Source organism: Heteronotia binoei, chromosome 1 (assembly GCF_032191835.1).
Source record: "Heteronotia binoei isolate CCM8104 ecotype False Entrance Well chromosome 1, APGP_CSIRO_Hbin_v1, whole genome shotgun sequence".
Classification (NCBI taxonomy): domain Eukaryota; kingdom Metazoa; phylum Chordata; class Lepidosauria; order Squamata; family Gekkonidae; genus Heteronotia; species Heteronotia binoei.
The window spans coordinates 282,446,767-282,463,733 of NC_083223.1; the positions used below are offsets into that span (position 1 = coordinate 282,446,767).

The 16,967-nt window shown below is 50.5% G+C and overlaps 1 protein-coding gene across 1 annotated transcript in view; it reads right to left on the reverse strand.

Annotated features, from left to right (window-relative positions):
- SETDB1 (SET domain bifurcated histone lysine methyltransferase 1) overlaps positions 1-16,967 on the reverse strand; it is a 69,618-nt gene that overhangs the window by 21,531 nt on the left and 31,120 nt on the right. The window contains exons 13-15 of the mRNA XM_060256451.1: positions 9,977-10,093; positions 4,515-4,684; positions 1,673-2,289 (exon numbers count right to left, since the gene is read on the reverse strand). Coding sequence (XP_060112434.1) covers positions 1,673-2,289; positions 4,515-4,684; positions 9,977-10,093 — 904 coding nt within the window. The remainder of the gene's footprint in view (positions 1-1,672; positions 2,290-4,514; positions 4,685-9,976; positions 10,094-16,967) is intronic.

The window sequence follows — 16,967 nt, forward strand, 5'->3', positions numbered from 1 at the left end:
ATACGCTGTGGCTAAGAGCCACTGATGGACCTCTGCTCCAGATGTTGATCCAATCCCCTCTTGAAGCTGGCTAGCTTGCAGCCGCCGCCACCTCCTGTGGCAGTGAATTCCGCGCGTTAATCACCCTTTGGGTGAAGAAGGACTTCCTTTTATCCGTTCTAACCCGACTGGAGTGCCCACGAGTTCTCGTATGGTGAGAAAGGGAGAAAAGGACTACTTTCCCTGCCTTCTCTAACTCTTCTCCAGGGCCAGCGCGTCCGAGTCCGCAATGTAGGCTGCTGCCTATAGCGCCATCTGGTGGAATGAGTGGCTCCTGCAGAACTACCTCGCTCAGCCCAGCAAAAGAGCTGCATTGGCCAGAGCACCCTCGACTCGGACCCGCCACCGTCCTCGCCCTCACCGCCTCCAGCCACCCCCCCCATGCACGCTAAGGTAAGATCCTGCACGGGGCTGGGACAGGAAGTCTGGAGCAGGGGGGCCTGCGGCGTAGGGCACCGAGAACCCTGGCCTGGGCCTGCTCTTCCCATCGCTTTGTATTTCTGAGCTCCTGTAGAAAAGGACCAGGGGGAGGCAGGGGATTAACCTTGGGTGTTTTCAGGGGTGGGATTCTAGCAGGAGCTCCTTGGCCTATTAGGCCACACCCTCCCGATGTAGCCAATCCTCCAAGAGTTCTTTTTGGTAAGAGAGCCAGTTTGGTGTAGTGGTTAAGTGTGTGGACTCTTATCTGGGAGAACCGGGTTTGATTCCCCACTCCTCCACTTGCAGCTGCTGGAATGGCCTTGAGTCATCCAGAGCTCTGCTATCTGGGAGAACTGGGTTTGATTCCCCACTCCTCCACTTGCAGCTGCTGGAATGGCCTTGGGTCAGCCATAGGTCTTATCTGGGAGAATGGGGTTTGATTCCCCACTCCTCCGCTTGCAGCTGCTGAGATGGCCTTGGGTCAGCCATAGCTTTCATAAAAGCTGTCCTCGAAAGGGCAGCTGCTATAAAAGCCCTCTCAGCCCCACCTACCTCACGGGGTGTTTGCTGTGGGCGGGAGGAAGGTAGAGTAGATTGTGACCGCTCTGAGACTCTGTGATTCAGAGTATAGGGCGGGATATAAATCCAAAATCTTCTTCTTCTTGGGAAGATTGGCTACATCAGGGGTGTGTGGCCTATTAGGCCAAGGAGCTCCTGCCAGAATTCCACCCCTGGGTGTTTTATTATTCTTTTCCCTTAACTTTCTCTGTGAAATTTCAGGAATGAGCTGAACCCGAGCCAAGCTGGGGAAACTTGCTGATCGCTAGTCACAAGTCATGCAGCTCAAGACGAAACGAAAGATTCTGAGAATTGGATTCAAGTCCTTTAGCACCTTAGAGACAAATGAGATTTTCTAGGTAAGAGCAAGAGTCAAAGGTCCTTTAATCAGATTAGACAACCTGGAGCTCAAAAGCTCGTAACGCGAAAATCTCGTTGGCTGTCTAAAGTGCTGCTGGACTCGAACTCAGCTTTCTACTGCAGACCGACGTGAATCTCTGGCAAAGGGAACGTTGCCTCTCAAAAGTTCATCCCCCCACCCCCCTAAATCATGTTGGTCTCCAGGTGTTTCGGGACTTGTTTCCAGCTCTCTTCCTAGAGACCAACATGGCTACCCTCCCAAGAAAATTTCACGCCGCTCTGCCCGTTCACTTGCCTCTTTCTTCTTCACCTTCACTTCTGCATCCAGGCTGACCTCCTCCTTGGCGGCCAGTCCAACGGCCGGGGCCTTCTCGGTGCCTGCCCCTTCGACTTTGACCGGCTTGGCATCGGCCGCCTCGTGCATCCTGAACGAGGACCTGCTGTCGTTGTCATGGTAGCTGTCGGAGATGCTGGAGCTCAACCAGGAGGCCACCTTGTGCTTGGAGGTCTCTTCCGAGAGCGGGGGCTTACACTGGGCAGCCTCCTCGTGGCTCAACTGCCGGGCCGGGCCGGAGTCCTTGGAGGCCGTCTCCGACAGGCCGTTCTCCTTCTGGCCCCGGGTCTGGCGGCGGGTGGCGTAGCTGCGCCACACCGAGCTGGTGCTGAAGTCCTCGTCTTTGCAGAAGTTGTCGTCCGAACTGTCCTCGTTGGACTCCTCCGGCTCCTCGGAGCCCGAGTTCTCGTCCTCGTCATCCTTCAGGTTGACCCCACTGCTGTCCGAGGAGCACTTGGCCTCGCTCTCGTAGCCCTCCTTCGAGTTCTCCACGCTCTCGATGTGATCCAGGTTGGCAAAATACTCGTCTCCCATCTCCAGGCCCTCTTTGTCGGCAAAATCGTCCGTCAGGATTTTTCCTGCGGGGAATCACAAGATGGCGGTGCGGGTGAGAACGAGGGGCAGAAAAGGTTTAACCATCGGGGGCCAATACCAATGTGAGAGGCAGGGAAGAGGAGAAGAAGAAGAAGAAGAACAGTGGTTTACAATCTCTTATATCTTCCCCCCCCCACAACAGACACCCTGTGAGGTGGGTGGGGCTGAGAGGGCTCTCACAGCAGCTGTCCTTTCAAGGACAGAGTCTCAGAGCGGCTCACAATCTCCTTTATCTCCTTCCCCCACAACAGACACCCTGTGAGGTGGGTGGGGCTGAGAGGGCTCTCACAGCAGCTGTCCTTTCAAGGACAGAGTCTCAGAACGGCTCACAATCTCCTTTATCTCCTTCCCCCACAACAGACACCCTGTGAGGTGGGTGGGGCTGAGAGGGCTCTCACAGCAGCTGTCCTTTCAAGGACAGAGTCTCAGAGCGGCTCACAATCTCCTTTATCTCCTTCCCCCACAACAGACACCCTGTGAGGTGGGTGGGGCTGAGAGGGCTCTCACAGCAGCTGCCCTTTCAAGGACAGGGTCTCAGAGCGGCTCACAATCTCCTTTATCTCCTTCCCCCACAACAGACACCCTGTGAGGTGGGTGGGGCTGAGAGGGCTCTCCCAGCAGCTGCCCTTTCAAGGACAGAGTCTCAGAGCAGCTCACAATCTCCTTCCCCCACCACAGACACCCTGTGAGGTGGGTGGGGCTGAGAGGGCTCTCACAGCAGCTGCCTTTCAAGGACAGAGTCTCAGAGTAGCCTACAATCTCCTTTCCCTTCCTCCCCCACAACAGACACCCTGTGAGGTGGGTGGAGCTGAGAGGGCTCTCACAGCAGCTGCCCTTTCAAGGACAGAGTCTCAGAGCAGCCTACAATCTTCTTTCACTTCCTCCCCCTCAACAGACACAACAGTCTGTTCCACTGAGGAACCGCTCTAACGGTCAGGAAGTTCTTCCTAAGGTTGAGCCAGAAACTCTTTTGTTTTAATTTCAACCCACTGATTCTGGTTCTACCTTCTGGGGCCACAGAAGACAATTCCACTCCATCCTCTATGTTATAGCCCTTCAAGGACTTGAAGATGGTGATCCTATCACCTCTCAGCCGCCTCCTCTCCAGGCTAAACATGCCCAGCTCCTTCAACCTTTCCTCATAGGACTTGGTCTCCAGACCCCTCACCATCTTTGTCACCCTCCTCTGGACCCCTTCCAGCTTGTCTAGATCCTTCTTAAAATGTGGTGCCCAAAACTGCACACAAGACTCCAGGGGAGGTCTTACCAGAGCAGAGTAAAGTGATACCATCACTACACGTGATCTGTTGACACAGCCCAAAATTGCTTTGCCTTTTTAGCCACCTCATCACACTGTTGATTCATGACCCACTAAGGCTTCAGCCTTTCCTCAGTATTTCCTTGTATTCCCAGACTGCCAGGATCTAAAGCAGAGTTCTCATTATCTATTGCCAAAACCCTTTAATTGGAGATGCCGGGGATTGAAACTGGGACCTTCTGCATGTCAAGCAGTTGCTCAGCCACTGACCCAGACTGACTGCATGGAATTACATTGTGCAATGTCCCCTTGAGTATCCAGGAGAAAGGCAGGCTATTACTAAAGCAGATAAAATCAAAAAAATAAAATAAGAACCCACTGGGTGGCCTCCTGCAGTTTGCCCTCGCTCAGCATAGGCTTAGAAGAGACCCCCCACACACACACTGCGCGGCCCTGCAGTTTGCCCTCGCTCAGCATAGGCTTAGAAGAGACCCCCCCACACACTGGGTGGCCCTGCAGTTTGCCCTTGCTCAGCATAGGCTTAGAAGAGACCCCCCACACACACTGGGCGGCCCTGCAGTTTGCCCTCACTCAGCATAGGCTTAGAAGAGACCCCACACACACTGGGCGGACCCTGCAGTTTGCCCTCACTCAGCATAGGCTTACAAGAGACACCCCCCAAAAAACTGGGCGGCCGTGCACAGTTTGCCCTTGCTCAGCATAGGCTTAGAAGAGACCCCCCCCTCACTGGGCGACCCTGCAGTTTGCCCTCACTCAGCATAGGCTTAGAAGAGACCCCCCCCCAACACTGGACGGCCCTGCAGTTTGCCCTCGCTCAGCATAGGCTTAGGATGCTGTGCACGTAAAATGGGGAAGAGGGTGACAATCAGGGCTAGCCTTGCTGACATGAGTGGCATAAAATGACTCCAGGCTTGCAGGCCAGCATGATACCTGCATAGATGCAGACGAAAGAGCCCTTGGCGATGTCGTCCATACAGCGGATGCCCCAGCCTTTGTTGTGTGTCTTGAAGAGCTGCAGCCGCACCTGCAGGCCGTGTTGGACCAAACGGTTGGTGCACATGTTTCGGTTGCATCTGCAGCGCTTGTTGCATTCGTAGACTCTGGAGAGAGGGAAAAGCCAGTCACGAGCAGCAGAGGGCGACCAAGACAATTAGGGGCTGGAGCACCTTCCCTAAGGGGAAAGGCTGAGAAGCCTGAGACTCTTTCGTTTAGTAAGAAGAAGAAGAAGAAGATGATGATATTGGATTTATATCCTGCCCTCCACTCCAAAGAGTCTCAGAGCGGCTCACAATCTCCTTTCCCTTCCTCCCCCACAACAGATACCCTGGGAGGTAGATGAAGATATTGGATTTATATCCCGCCCTCCACTCTGAAGAGTCTCAGAGCGGCTCACAATCTCCTTTCCCTTCCTCCCCCACAACAGACACCCTGTGAGGTAGATGAAGATAGTGGATTTATATCCCACCCTCCACTCCAAAGAGTCTCAGAGGGGCTCACAATCTCCTTTCCCTTCCTGCCCCACAACAGACACCCTGTGAGGTAGATGAAGATAGTGGATTTATATCCCGCCCTCCACTCCGAAGAGTCTCAGAGCGGCTCACAAGCTCCTTTACCTTTCTCCCCCCCCCACAACAGACACCCTGTGAGGTAGATGAAGATATTGGATTTATATCCCGCCCTCCACTCAGAAGAGTCTCAGAGCGGCTCACAATCTCCTTTCCCTTCCTCCCCTACAACAGACACCCTGAGAGGTGGGTGGGGCTGAGAGAGCTCTGACAGAAGCTGCCCTTTCAAGGACAACCTCTGCCAGAGCTATGGCTAACCCAAGGCCATGCCAGCAGGTGCAAGTGGGGGAGTGGGGAATCAAACCCGGTTCTCCCAGATAAGAGTCTGCACACTTCACCACTACACCAAACTGGCTCTTTGGTGACTTGGGGGGGCGGGGCGCAGGATAGAGGTGTATAAAATTATGCATGGAGGTGGGGGGGGGGTGGAGTTGAGAAAGAGAACTTTTTCTCCCTCTCCTGAAATACCGAACTCAGGGGCAGCAGATGAGCCATAGATTCAGGACAGACAAAAGAAAGTACTCCTTTACACAGTAGGAGTCGATTGTACCTTTAGGACCAACTTAGTTTCATTCAGAACGTAAGCTTTCGTGTGCATGCCCACTTCTTCAGACGAGGGACGAGGTACAGTAAGCAGAGCCTCATACAGCGGGTGGGGTTTGGAATTCCAAGTGGCGCAAAGTTAAAATCCAATAGCACAATAGTAAAATTAACAAATTCAGAAAAACTTTTTATCTGGGTTGCCTTGGCGTGGGAAACCATAAAACAGTTAACATGCCAGAATGCAGGAATGCCTGTTAATTATTCTATTGCTAATAAACCTGGGTCAAAAAGAAGGCATTTCTTTCCCAGAAGTTTTTCCTGTCCAACTAATTTACTTTTTAACATGTAACATTAATACATACATCATTCTGGTTTGCCATTAGGAATTCTAACATTCTGACTTGTTACAGTGTGCGTTTGCAATAAAAAAGGCCAACGCCATGCTGGGAATTATTAGGAAGGGAACTGAAAACAAATCAGCCAGTATCATAATGCCCCTGTATAAATTGATGGTGCGGTCTCATTTGGAATACTGTGTGCAATTCTGGTCACCGCACCTCAAAAAGGATATTATAGCATTGGAAAAAAAGTGCAGAAAAGGGCAGCTAGAATGATTAAAGGTTTGGAACACTTTCCCTATGAAGAAAGGTTAAAACGCTTGGGGCTCTTTAGCTTGGAGAAACGTCGACTGTGGGGTGACATGATAGAGGTTTACAAGATTGTGCATGGGATGGAGAAAGTAGAGAAAGAAGTCCTTTTATCCCTTTCTCACAATACAAGAACTCGTGGGCATTCAATGAAATTGCTGAGCAGTCGGGTTAAAATGGATAAAAGGAAGTCCTTCTTCACCCAAAGGGTGATTAACATGTGGAATTCACTGCCACAGGAGGTGGTGGCAGCTACAAACATAGCCAGCTTTAAGAAGAAAGAAGAAGATATTGGATTTATATCCCGCCCTCCACTCCAAAGAGTCTCAGAGCGGCTCACAATCTCCTTTACCTTCCTCCCCCACAACAGACACCCTGTGAGATGGGTGGAACTGGGAGGCTCTCACAGCAGCTGCCCTTTCAAGGACAACCTCTGCCAGAGCTATGCCTGACCCAAGGCCATTCCAGCAGGTGCAAGTGGAGGAGTGGGGAATCAAACCTGGTTCTCCCAGATAAGAAAGCTCTGGCTGACCCAAGCCCATTCCAACAGCTGCAAGTGGAGGAGTGGGGAATCCAACCCAGTTCTCCCAGATAAGAGAGCTATGGCCGACCGAAGGCCATTCCAGCAGCTGCAAGTGGAGGAATGGGGAATCAAACCCTGTTCTCCCAGATAAGAGAGCTCTGGCTGACCCAAGGCCATTCCAGCAGCTGCAAGTGGAGGAGTGGGGAATCAAACCCAGTTCTTCCAGATAAGAGGCTCTGGCTGACCCAAGCCCATTCCAGCAGCTGCAAGTGGAGGAGTGGGGAATCCAACCCAGTTCTCCCAGATAAGAGAGCTATGGCCAACCCAAGGCCATGCCAGCAGCTGCAAGTGGAGGAGTGGGGAATCAAACCCTGTTCTCCAGATAAGAGAGCTCTGGCTGACCCAAGCCCATTCCAGCAGCTGCAAGTGGAGGAGTGGGGAATCCAACCCAGTTCTCCCAGATAAGAGAGCTCTGGCTGACCCAAGGCCATGCCAGCAGCTGCAAGTGGAGGAGTGGGGAATCAAACCCGGTTCTCCCCAGATAAGAGTCTGCACACTTAACCACTACACCAAACTGGGGATTGGAATAAAAATATGGAGCAGAGGTCCATCAGTGCCTATTAGCCACAGTATGTATATATATGTGTGTGTGTGTGTGTGTGTATACACACACACACATATTTTAACCACTGTGTGACACAGAGGATTGGATTGGATGGGTCATTGGCCTGATCCAACATGGCTTCTCTTATGTTCTTACGTTCTTACTGTTTTATGGTTTCCCACGCTAAGGCAACCCAGATCAAAGGTTTTCCAAATTTGTTAATTTGACTATTCTGCCATTGGATTTTAACCTTGTACTACTTTGCATTCCAAACCCCACCAGCTATATGTGGCTCTGCTTACTGTACCCTCTTTCCTCGTCTGAAGAAGCGGGCATGCACACGAAAGCTTCCGTTCTGAATGAAACTGAGTTGGTCTTAAAGGTGCCGTCGACCCCGGCTTTGTTCTGCTACTTCAGACCAACACGGCTGCCTATTTGGATCTAACTCCTTTACACAGAGAGTGATTAAAAAGTGAATTTGCTGCCAGAGGCTGGAGAAATGGCCACAATGACAATAGGGGACACAGTAAGATGACAATAATGTGGTAACAAAATAAAGACGATGCATGAAAAAGCTTAAAAAGAAACACTCTCTGCATGATAATTAAGTATAACGTACACTGGCTTTCAACATTCATTATATGGTACAGACACACACACACACTTTCAAGTTTTCACAAATGCACGTATAAAGACAGCCTTGAAGAGTTTCAACACACAATAGCATGTAGACCGGGGGTGGCTAGACTTGCTTAATGTAAGAGCTACATAGAATAAATGTCAGTTGCTTGAGAGCCACAGGGAGGGAAGGACGAAGGAAGGGAGGGAGGGGAGAGGTGGAAAGAAAGCAACTTTAAATGCATTTTTCCAGGCTGGCTTGGCTTGGAGAAGTGATTTAAAGAGACAAATGCCTTCTCCAAGCTGGCCAATTGGGGAGTGGGGCAGCTTTGAGAGATTATAGAATCATAGCATTGGAAGGGACCTCCAGGGTCATCTAGTCCAACCCCCTGCACAGTGCAGGAAATTCACAAATACCGCACAATATATGCACAATATATGTAAGAGAGCCACAGTCTGACCCTTTTGGGTCACGAAACGAGCTGGAAGTTTCCTAGCAGGACATGATTGCAGCAGCTCTCTCTTGTCCCTGACAAATTGGCGCTCAGAGATAGGTTGCCTCTGGATATGGAGGATCCAGCTCATTAGCACAGCTTAGTACTCATCATTTATTTATTTATTTAGGTAAATTTATCTTCCGCCCTTTCCCAGGCGGGCTCAGGGCAGATTACATCCAAGTAAAACCAGTCAAATATGATAAAACCAATAAAATGCAGTTAAAACAACACCTCTACCGTATAACAAAGACGGGTGGGCTCATAGCGCAGGTTGGAGTATAATCAGTGGCCCAGATAGAATAATTCAGATGAAGGATCGCTGTGGGGGAAGATAGCCGATGGTATAGGCAATAAGGAAAGGGACGCCCGCTTGCTCCAAGCGAACGCCTGGCAGAACAGCTCCGTCTTACAGGTCCTATGGAAAGGTAACAAATCCGGTAGGGACCGTATCTCCAGAGGGAGCTGATTCCACCAGGTTGGGGCCACGGCCGAAAAGGCCCTGGTCGAGGCAAGACGGACGTCCTTTGGGCCAGGGATGACCAGAAGATGTCGGTTGGCAGATCATAGCTGCCTTCGAGGCTCATATGGGGAGAGGTCCCGCAGGTATGTCGGTCCCAGGCCACGTAAGGCTTCGAATGTCAATTTAAGCCATCTCCTCTCTACGAACGTGTCAGATCTCGTGTCAGACTCTGACTTAAATGAACAGATTCAGATTATTTTCAGATTCAAAGAAATGAGCCTTTGTTGGGCCAGGCCAAGTATGTCATAAAATGTAATGACAGATGGCAGAGATGTAAAATGTATAAAGGACATAGACAAAGACAACTTTTTTTAAAAAAAAAAACATAAAATATGCCTAAAAGTTTGGCACTCTTGCAGTATTTTGTTTATTTAAGAGTTTCTGAATACTGACCCCTCTTGCTCTGAATTATTGTATCAAAAAGTAGAGACAATGTCTGTGCTGTAGCAATCCTGAGTATGCTGTCCAGGTGCTGTTCATGGCCAATGCTTTGAGCCTAAGACCCAGGGGGACATATGAAATGGCTGCGCATTGTGAGCTTTTGTACAAAAGTTGCTTCAAGCACTGGTAAGCCAATGGAGAAAATAGAGTTTTTGTTCTGTATCTTCTGTGTGACTGAGCAAGCCTGGCAAAGAAAGCTGGGATGCAAAAGGAAGTGAGAGAGAGAGAAGGAAGAAGATGACAGTGAGTTGCTCCCGGGCTTGATAAGAGCTCTCCGGGGGGCTGATTTGGCCCTCAGGCTGCATGCTTGACACCCTTGCTCTAAACAAATGGCTGCAGCCCCAAATCCTGTGGCAATAAGTTCCACAAGTTCCAACCCAAGCCAGTTGCTTGGAAAGTGATCATCCAAAGGATCCTAACGAGCCCAGACTTACCCAGTGGGAAGGCATTCCTCCAGTCGCTTGTGCTGGTATCCGGAATTTGGGTTTATCTGCCCCCCAGGGGTGCAGGCGGTCGCCTGGATTGTCAGCTGGTGGCAAGCACATTTGGATCTTTTGGGGGAACAAAATATACAATTAAAAATGGGTATAGAAGGAGATAAGGAATATCTGAAGGGGGCACCTAACTGACCATTCCTTGGATCTCCCAATGCTTGGGACACTGGAGGAACACTCACCTGTTTCTGTGGCTTTCTTGGGGAACAAAAAGTGGAGGGGTTAAAGGGACTTGGGAGTCCTTTATCACCCTGCTTTCTGCTCTGTCCCCGAAATGCCATGAATTGGAAAAAGTCCAGAAAAGGGCAACTAGAATGATTCAAGGGTCGGAACACTCTCCCTATGAAGAAAGGTTAAAACGCTTGGGGCTCTTTAGCTTGGAGAAACGTCGACTGAGGGGTGACATGATAGAGGTTTAAAAGATGATGCATGGGATAGAGAAGGTGGAGAAAGAAGTCCTTTTCTCCCTTTCTCACAATACAAGAATTCGTGGGCATTCAATGAAATTGTTGAGCAGTCAGGCTAGAATGGATAAAAGGAAGTCCTCCTTCAACCAAAGGGTGATTAACATGTGGAATTCACTGCCCCAGGAGGTGGTGGAGGCTGCAAGCACACCCAGCTTCAAGAGGGGATTGGATGAAAATATGGAGCAGAGGTCTATCAGCTGCTATTAGCCACAGCGTACTGTTGGAACTGTCTGGAGCAGTGATGCTCTGTATTCTTGGTGCTTGGGGGGGTGGCAAAGTGGAAGGGCTTCTAGCCCCCTTGTGAGCCTCCTGATAGCACTTGGGGGGGGGGGGGTTGGCCACTGTGTGACACAGAGTGTTGGACTGGATGGACCATTGGCTGATCCAACATGGCTTCTCTTCTGTTCTTATGTGACACAAAGAGTTGGACTGGATGGGCCATTGGCCTGATCCAACATGGCTTCTCTTATGTTCTTATGTGACACAGAATGTTGGACTGGACGGGCCATTAGCCTGATCCAACAGGGCTTCTCTTCTGTTCTTATGTGACACAAGAGTGTTGGAGGATCGGCCATTGGCCTGATCCAGCATGGCTTCTCTTATGTTCTTATGCGACACAGAGTGTTGGACTGGATGGGCCACTGGCCTGATCCAACATGACTTCTCTTCTCTTCTTATGTGACACAGAGTGTTGGACTGGATGGGCCATTGGCCTGATCCAACATGGCTTCTGTTATGTTTCTATGTGACACAGAGAGTTGGACTGGATGGGCCATTGGCTTGATCCAACATGGCTTCTCTTCTGTTCTTATGTGACACAGAGTGTTGGACTGGATGGGCCATTGGCCTGATCCAGCATGGATTCTCTTATGTTCTTATGTGACACAGAGTGTTGGACTGGATCGGCCATTGGCTTGATCCAACATGGCATCTCTTCTGTTCTTATATGACACAGAGTGTTGGACTGGATGGGCGATTGGCCTGATCCAAAATGGCTTCTCTTATGTTCTTATGTGACACAGTGTTGGACTGGATGGGCCACTGGCCTGATCCAGCATGGCTTCTCTTATGTTCTTATGTGACACAGAGTGTTGGACTGGATGGGCCACTGGCCTGATCCAGCATGGCTTCTCTTATGTTCTTATGTGACACAGAGTGTTGGACTGGATGGGCCATTGGCCTGATCCAACATGGCTTCTGTTATGTTTTTATGTGACACAGAGAGTTGGACTGGATGGGCCATTGGCTTGATCCAACATGGCTTCTCTTCTGTTCTTATGTGACACAGAGTGTTGGACTGGATGGGCCATTGGCCTGATCCAGCATGGCTTCTCTTATGTTCTTATGTGACACAGAGTGTTGGACTGGATCGGCCATTGGCCTGATCCAGCATGGCTTCTCTTATGTTCTTATGTGACACAGAGTGTTGGACTGGATGGGCCATTGGCTTGATCCAACATGGCATCTCTTCTGTTCTTATATGACACAGAGTGTTGGACTGGATGGGCGATTGGCATGATCCAACATGGCTTCTCTTATGTTCTTATGTGACACAGAGTGTTGGACTGGATGGGCCATTGGCCTGATCCAACATGGCTTCTCTTCTCTTCTTATGTGACACAGAGAATTGGACTGGAGGGGCCTTTGGCCTGATCCAACAGGGCTTCTCTTATGTTCTTATGTGACACAGAGTGTTGGACTGGATGGGCCATTGGCCTGATCCAAAAGGGCTTCTCTTATGTTCTTATGTGATACAGAGTGTTGGACTGGATGGGCCACTGGCCTGATCCAACATGGCTTCTCCTATGTTTTTATGTGACACAGAGAGTTGGACTGGAGTGGCTTTTGGCCTGATCCAACAGGGCTTCTCTTATGTTTTTATGTGACACAGAGTGTTGGACTGGATGGGCCATTGGCCTGATCCAACATGGCTTCTCTTCTTTTCTTATGTGACACAGAGTGTTGGACTGGATGGGCCATTGGCCTGATCCAATATGGCTTCTCTTATGTTCTTATGTGACACAGAGTGTTGGACTGGAAGGGCCATTGGCCTGATCCAACATGGCTGCTATTCTATTCTTATGTGACACAGAGTGTTGGACTGGATGGGCCACTGGCCTGATCCAACATGGCTTCTCTTATGTTCTTATGTGACACAGTGTTGGACTGGATGGGCCACTGGCCTGATCCAACATGGCTTCTCTTATGTTCTTATGTGACACAGAGTGTTGGACTGGAAGGGCCATTGGCCCGATCTAACATGGCTTGTTATGTTCTTATGAACCGCTTTAAAACTTCGTGGAAGTCAACATGTCATGAGATTTGGTTCGCAAACCGTGAAGTGGACAAAATTCGTGATGGATTTTGCTTCACGGTTCGCTTCGTGCCCCTCCCTGGTGGAGATGAGGGAAACGGCAAGGCCGCAGCCGGTAAGAATCTTTTGCAATTCTCGTGAATTCTTCCAAGCTTGGGAAACAGGAGGCCACCGCCTTGACCTCATAAAACAGAGACATTCCACAAGCCGAACCATTTCAGAGCTGGGGGAGAGAAGAGGGCTTCCTTTGAGTGACATCACAACCAAGGCTCTGCCCTCTCGCTGATTGGAGGGTCCCACTGTTGAGAGGAACAAACGGTGGTGGTGGTTGTGGTGGAAAGAGCTGCCCAATCACAGCCAGCTTGAGGCAAACCTGCTGGGTTTTCAAAGCAGGAGTTCTTCAGAGGTGGGTTTCCCGTTGCCTGCCTCTGCACAGCAACCGTGGACTTCCTCGGTGGTCTCCCATCCCAGTGCTAACCAGCGTCAACCCTGCGTAGCTTCCCAGATCTGGTGACAGCAGGCCAGCCTGGGCTATCCATGTCTAGGAAAGAGTTGTTCAGAGGTGGTTTGGCATTGCCTGCCTTTGCACAGCACCCTGGACTTCCTAGGTGGTCTCCCATCCAAGTGCTAACCAGGGTTGACCCTGCTTAGGCTTCTTAGCTCTGAGAAGATTGGGCTAGAATGGGCCATCCAGGTCTAGGCAAGAGTTGTTCAGAGGTGGTTGGCCTTTGCCTGCCTCTGCACAGCAACCCTGGATTTCCTAGGTGGTCTCACATGCAAGTGCTAATCAGTGTTGACCCTGCTAAGGCTTCTTAGATCTGAGAAGATTGGGCTAGAATGGGACATCCATGTCTAAGGAAGAATTGTTCAGAGGTGGTTGGCCATTGCCTGCCTCTTCAGAGCAACTCTGGACTTCCTTGGTGGTCTCCCATCCAAGTGCTAACCAGGGTCGACCTTGCTTAGGCTTTTTCGCTCTGAGAAGATTGGGCTAGAATGGGCCATACAGGTCTAAGCAAGAGTTGTTCAGAGGTGGTTTGCTATTGCCTGCCTCTTCAGAGCAACCCTGGACTTCCTTGGTGGTCTCCTATCCAGGTGCTAACCAGGGTTGACCCTGCTTAGGCTTTTTAGCTCTGAGAAGATTGGGCTAGAATGGGCCATACAGGTCTAAGCAAGAGTTGTTCAGAGGTGGTTTGCTATTGCCTGCCTCTTCAGAGCAACCCTGGACTTCCTTGGTGGTCTCCTATCCAGGTGCTAACCAGGGTTGACCCTGCTTAGGCTTTTTAGCTCTGAGAAGATTGGGCTAGAATGGGCCATACAGGTCTAAGGAAGAGTTGTTCAGAGGTGGTTTGCTATTGCCTGCCTCTTCAGAGCAACCCTGGACTTCCTTGGTGGTCTCCTATCCAGGTGCTAACCAGGGTTGACCCTGCTTAGGCTTTTTAGCTCTGAGAAGATTGGGCTAGAATGGGCCATACAGGTCTAAGCAAGAGTTGTTCAGAGGTGGTTTGCTATTGCCTGCCTCTTCAGAGCAACCCTGGACTTCCTTGGTGGTCTCCTATCCAGGTGCTAACCAGGGTTGACCCTGCTTAGGCTTTTTAGCTCTGAGAAGATTGGGCTAGAATGGGCCATACAGGTCTAAGCAAGAGTTGTTCAGAGGTGGTTTGCTATTGCCTGCCTCTTCAGAGCAACCCTGGACTTCCTTGGTGGTCTCCTATCCAGGTGCTAACCAGGGTTGACCCTGCTTAGGCTTTTTAGCTCTGAGAAGATTGGGCTAGAATGGGCCATCCAGGTCTAAGCAACAGTTGTTCAGAGGTGGTTTGCTATTGCCTGCCTCTTCAGAGCAACCCTGGACTTCCTTGGTGGTCTCCTATCCAGGTGCTAACCAGGGTTGACCATGCTTAGGTTTTTTAGCTCTGAGAAGATTGGGCTAGAATGGGCCATCCAGGTCTAAGCAAGAGTTGTTCAGAGGTGGTTTGTTATTGCCTGCCTCTTCAGAGCAACCCTGGACTTCCTTGGTGGTCTCCTATCCAGGTGCTAACCAGGGTTGACCCTGCTTAGGTTTTTTAGCTCTGAGAAGATTGGGCTAGAATGGGCCATACAGGTCTAAGGAAGAGTTGTTCAGAGGTGGTTTGCTATTGCCTGCCTCTTCAGAGCAACCCTGGACTTCCTTGGTGGTCTCCTATCCAGGTGCTAACCAGGGTTGACCCTGCTTAGGTTTTTTAGCTCTGAGAAGATTGGGCTAGAATGGGCCATACAGGTCTAGGCAAGAGTTGTTCAGAGGTGGTTTGCTATTGCCTGCCTCTTCAGAGCAACCCTGGACTTCCTTGGTGGTCTCCTATCCAGGTGCTAACCAGGGTTGACCCTGCTTAGGCTTTTTAGCTCTGAGAAGATTGGGCTAGAATGGGCCATACAGGTCTAAGCAAGAGTTGTTCAGAGGTGGTTTGCTATTGCCTGCCTCTTCAGAGCAACCCTGGACTTCCTTGGTGGTCTCCTATCCAGGTGCTAACCAGGGTTGACCCTGCTTAGGCTTTTTAGCTCTGAGAAGAATGGGCTAGAATGGGCCATACAGGTCTAAGCAAGAGTTGTTCAGAGGTGGTTTGCTATTGCCTGCCTCTTCAGAGCAACCCTGGACTTCCTTGGTGGTCTCCTATCCAGGTGCTAACCAGGGTTGACCCTGCTTAGGCTTCTTAGATCTGAGAAGACTGGGCTAAAATGGGCCATCCAGGGCAGGGCAAGAGGTGGTTTGCCACTGCCCGCCTCTGCGTAGCAACTATGGGCTTCCTTGTTGGGTCTCCCATCCACGTTCGAACCTGGCTAGCCCTGCTTAGCTTCCAAAGTCTGCTGAGATTGGTTTAGCCTGAGCCACCCAGGTCAAGGCAAGAGACTAGCAGAGATGGGTGTGCCATTGCCTACCTCTGCACAACAACCCTGGATTTCCTTGGTGGTCTCCCATCCAAGTACTAAACACAGCCAACCCAGCTTCCAAGGTCTGATGAGATCAGGTTAGACTGATCAAGTGAGAGTCAAGGCAAGAGACCAGCAGAGATCGTTTGCCTTTGTCTTCCTCTGCGTAGCGACCCTGGACTTCCCTGATGGCCTCCCACCCAAGTACTAACCAGGGCTGACCCTGCTTAGCTATTAGCCACAAGGTACGTCTGGAACACTCTGTCTGGGGCAGTGATGCTCTATGCTTAGTGCCCGGGGGAGGGAGAGGGGAGAAGAGCGGGAAGGCTTTTGCAGTTCTGGCCCTGCTGGAGGACCTCCTGATGTCACCTGGGTTGTGGCCACTGTGTGACACAGACTGGATGGGCCACAGGCATGATCCAACATGGTTTCTATTATGTTCTTTTGTCTGGGGCAGGGATGCTCTGTATTCTTGGTGTTTGGGGGACAAGAGTGGGTTGGCTTCTGGAGTTCTGGCGCTGCTGGTGGACCTCCTGATTGCCCCTGGGTTTTGGCCACTGTGTGACAGAGTGTTGAACTGGATGAGCCATTGGCCTGATCCAACATGGCGGCTTCTCTTATGTTTTTATGTGACACAGAGTGCTGAACTGGATGGGCCATTGGCCTGATCCAATAGGGCTTCTTATGTGACACAGAGTGCTGGACTGGATGGGCCATTGGCCTGATCCAACATGGCTTCTCTTATGTTCTTATGTGACATAGAGTGTTGGACTGGAGGGGCCATTGGCCTCATCCAACAGGGCTTCTCTTATGTTCTTATGTGACACAGAGTGTTGGACTGGATGGGCCATTGGCCTGATCCAACATGGCTTCTCTGATGTTCTTATGAGACACAGAGTGTTGGACTGGATGGGCCATTGGCCTGATCCAACATGGCTTCTCTTCTGTTCTTATGAGACACAGAGTGTTGGACTGGATGGGCCATTGGCCTGATCCAACAGGGCTTCTCTTATGTTCTTATGTGTGTCACAGAGTGTTGGACTGGAGGGGCCACTGGCCTGATCCAACAGGGCTTCTCTTCTGTTCTTATGTGACACAGAGTGTTGGACTGGATGGGCCATTGGCCTCATCCAACAGGGCTTCTCTTATGTTCTTATGTGACACAGAGTGTTGGACTGGATGGGCCATTGGCCTGATCCAACAGGGCTTCTCTTATGTTCTTATGTGACACAGAGTGCTGGACTGGAGG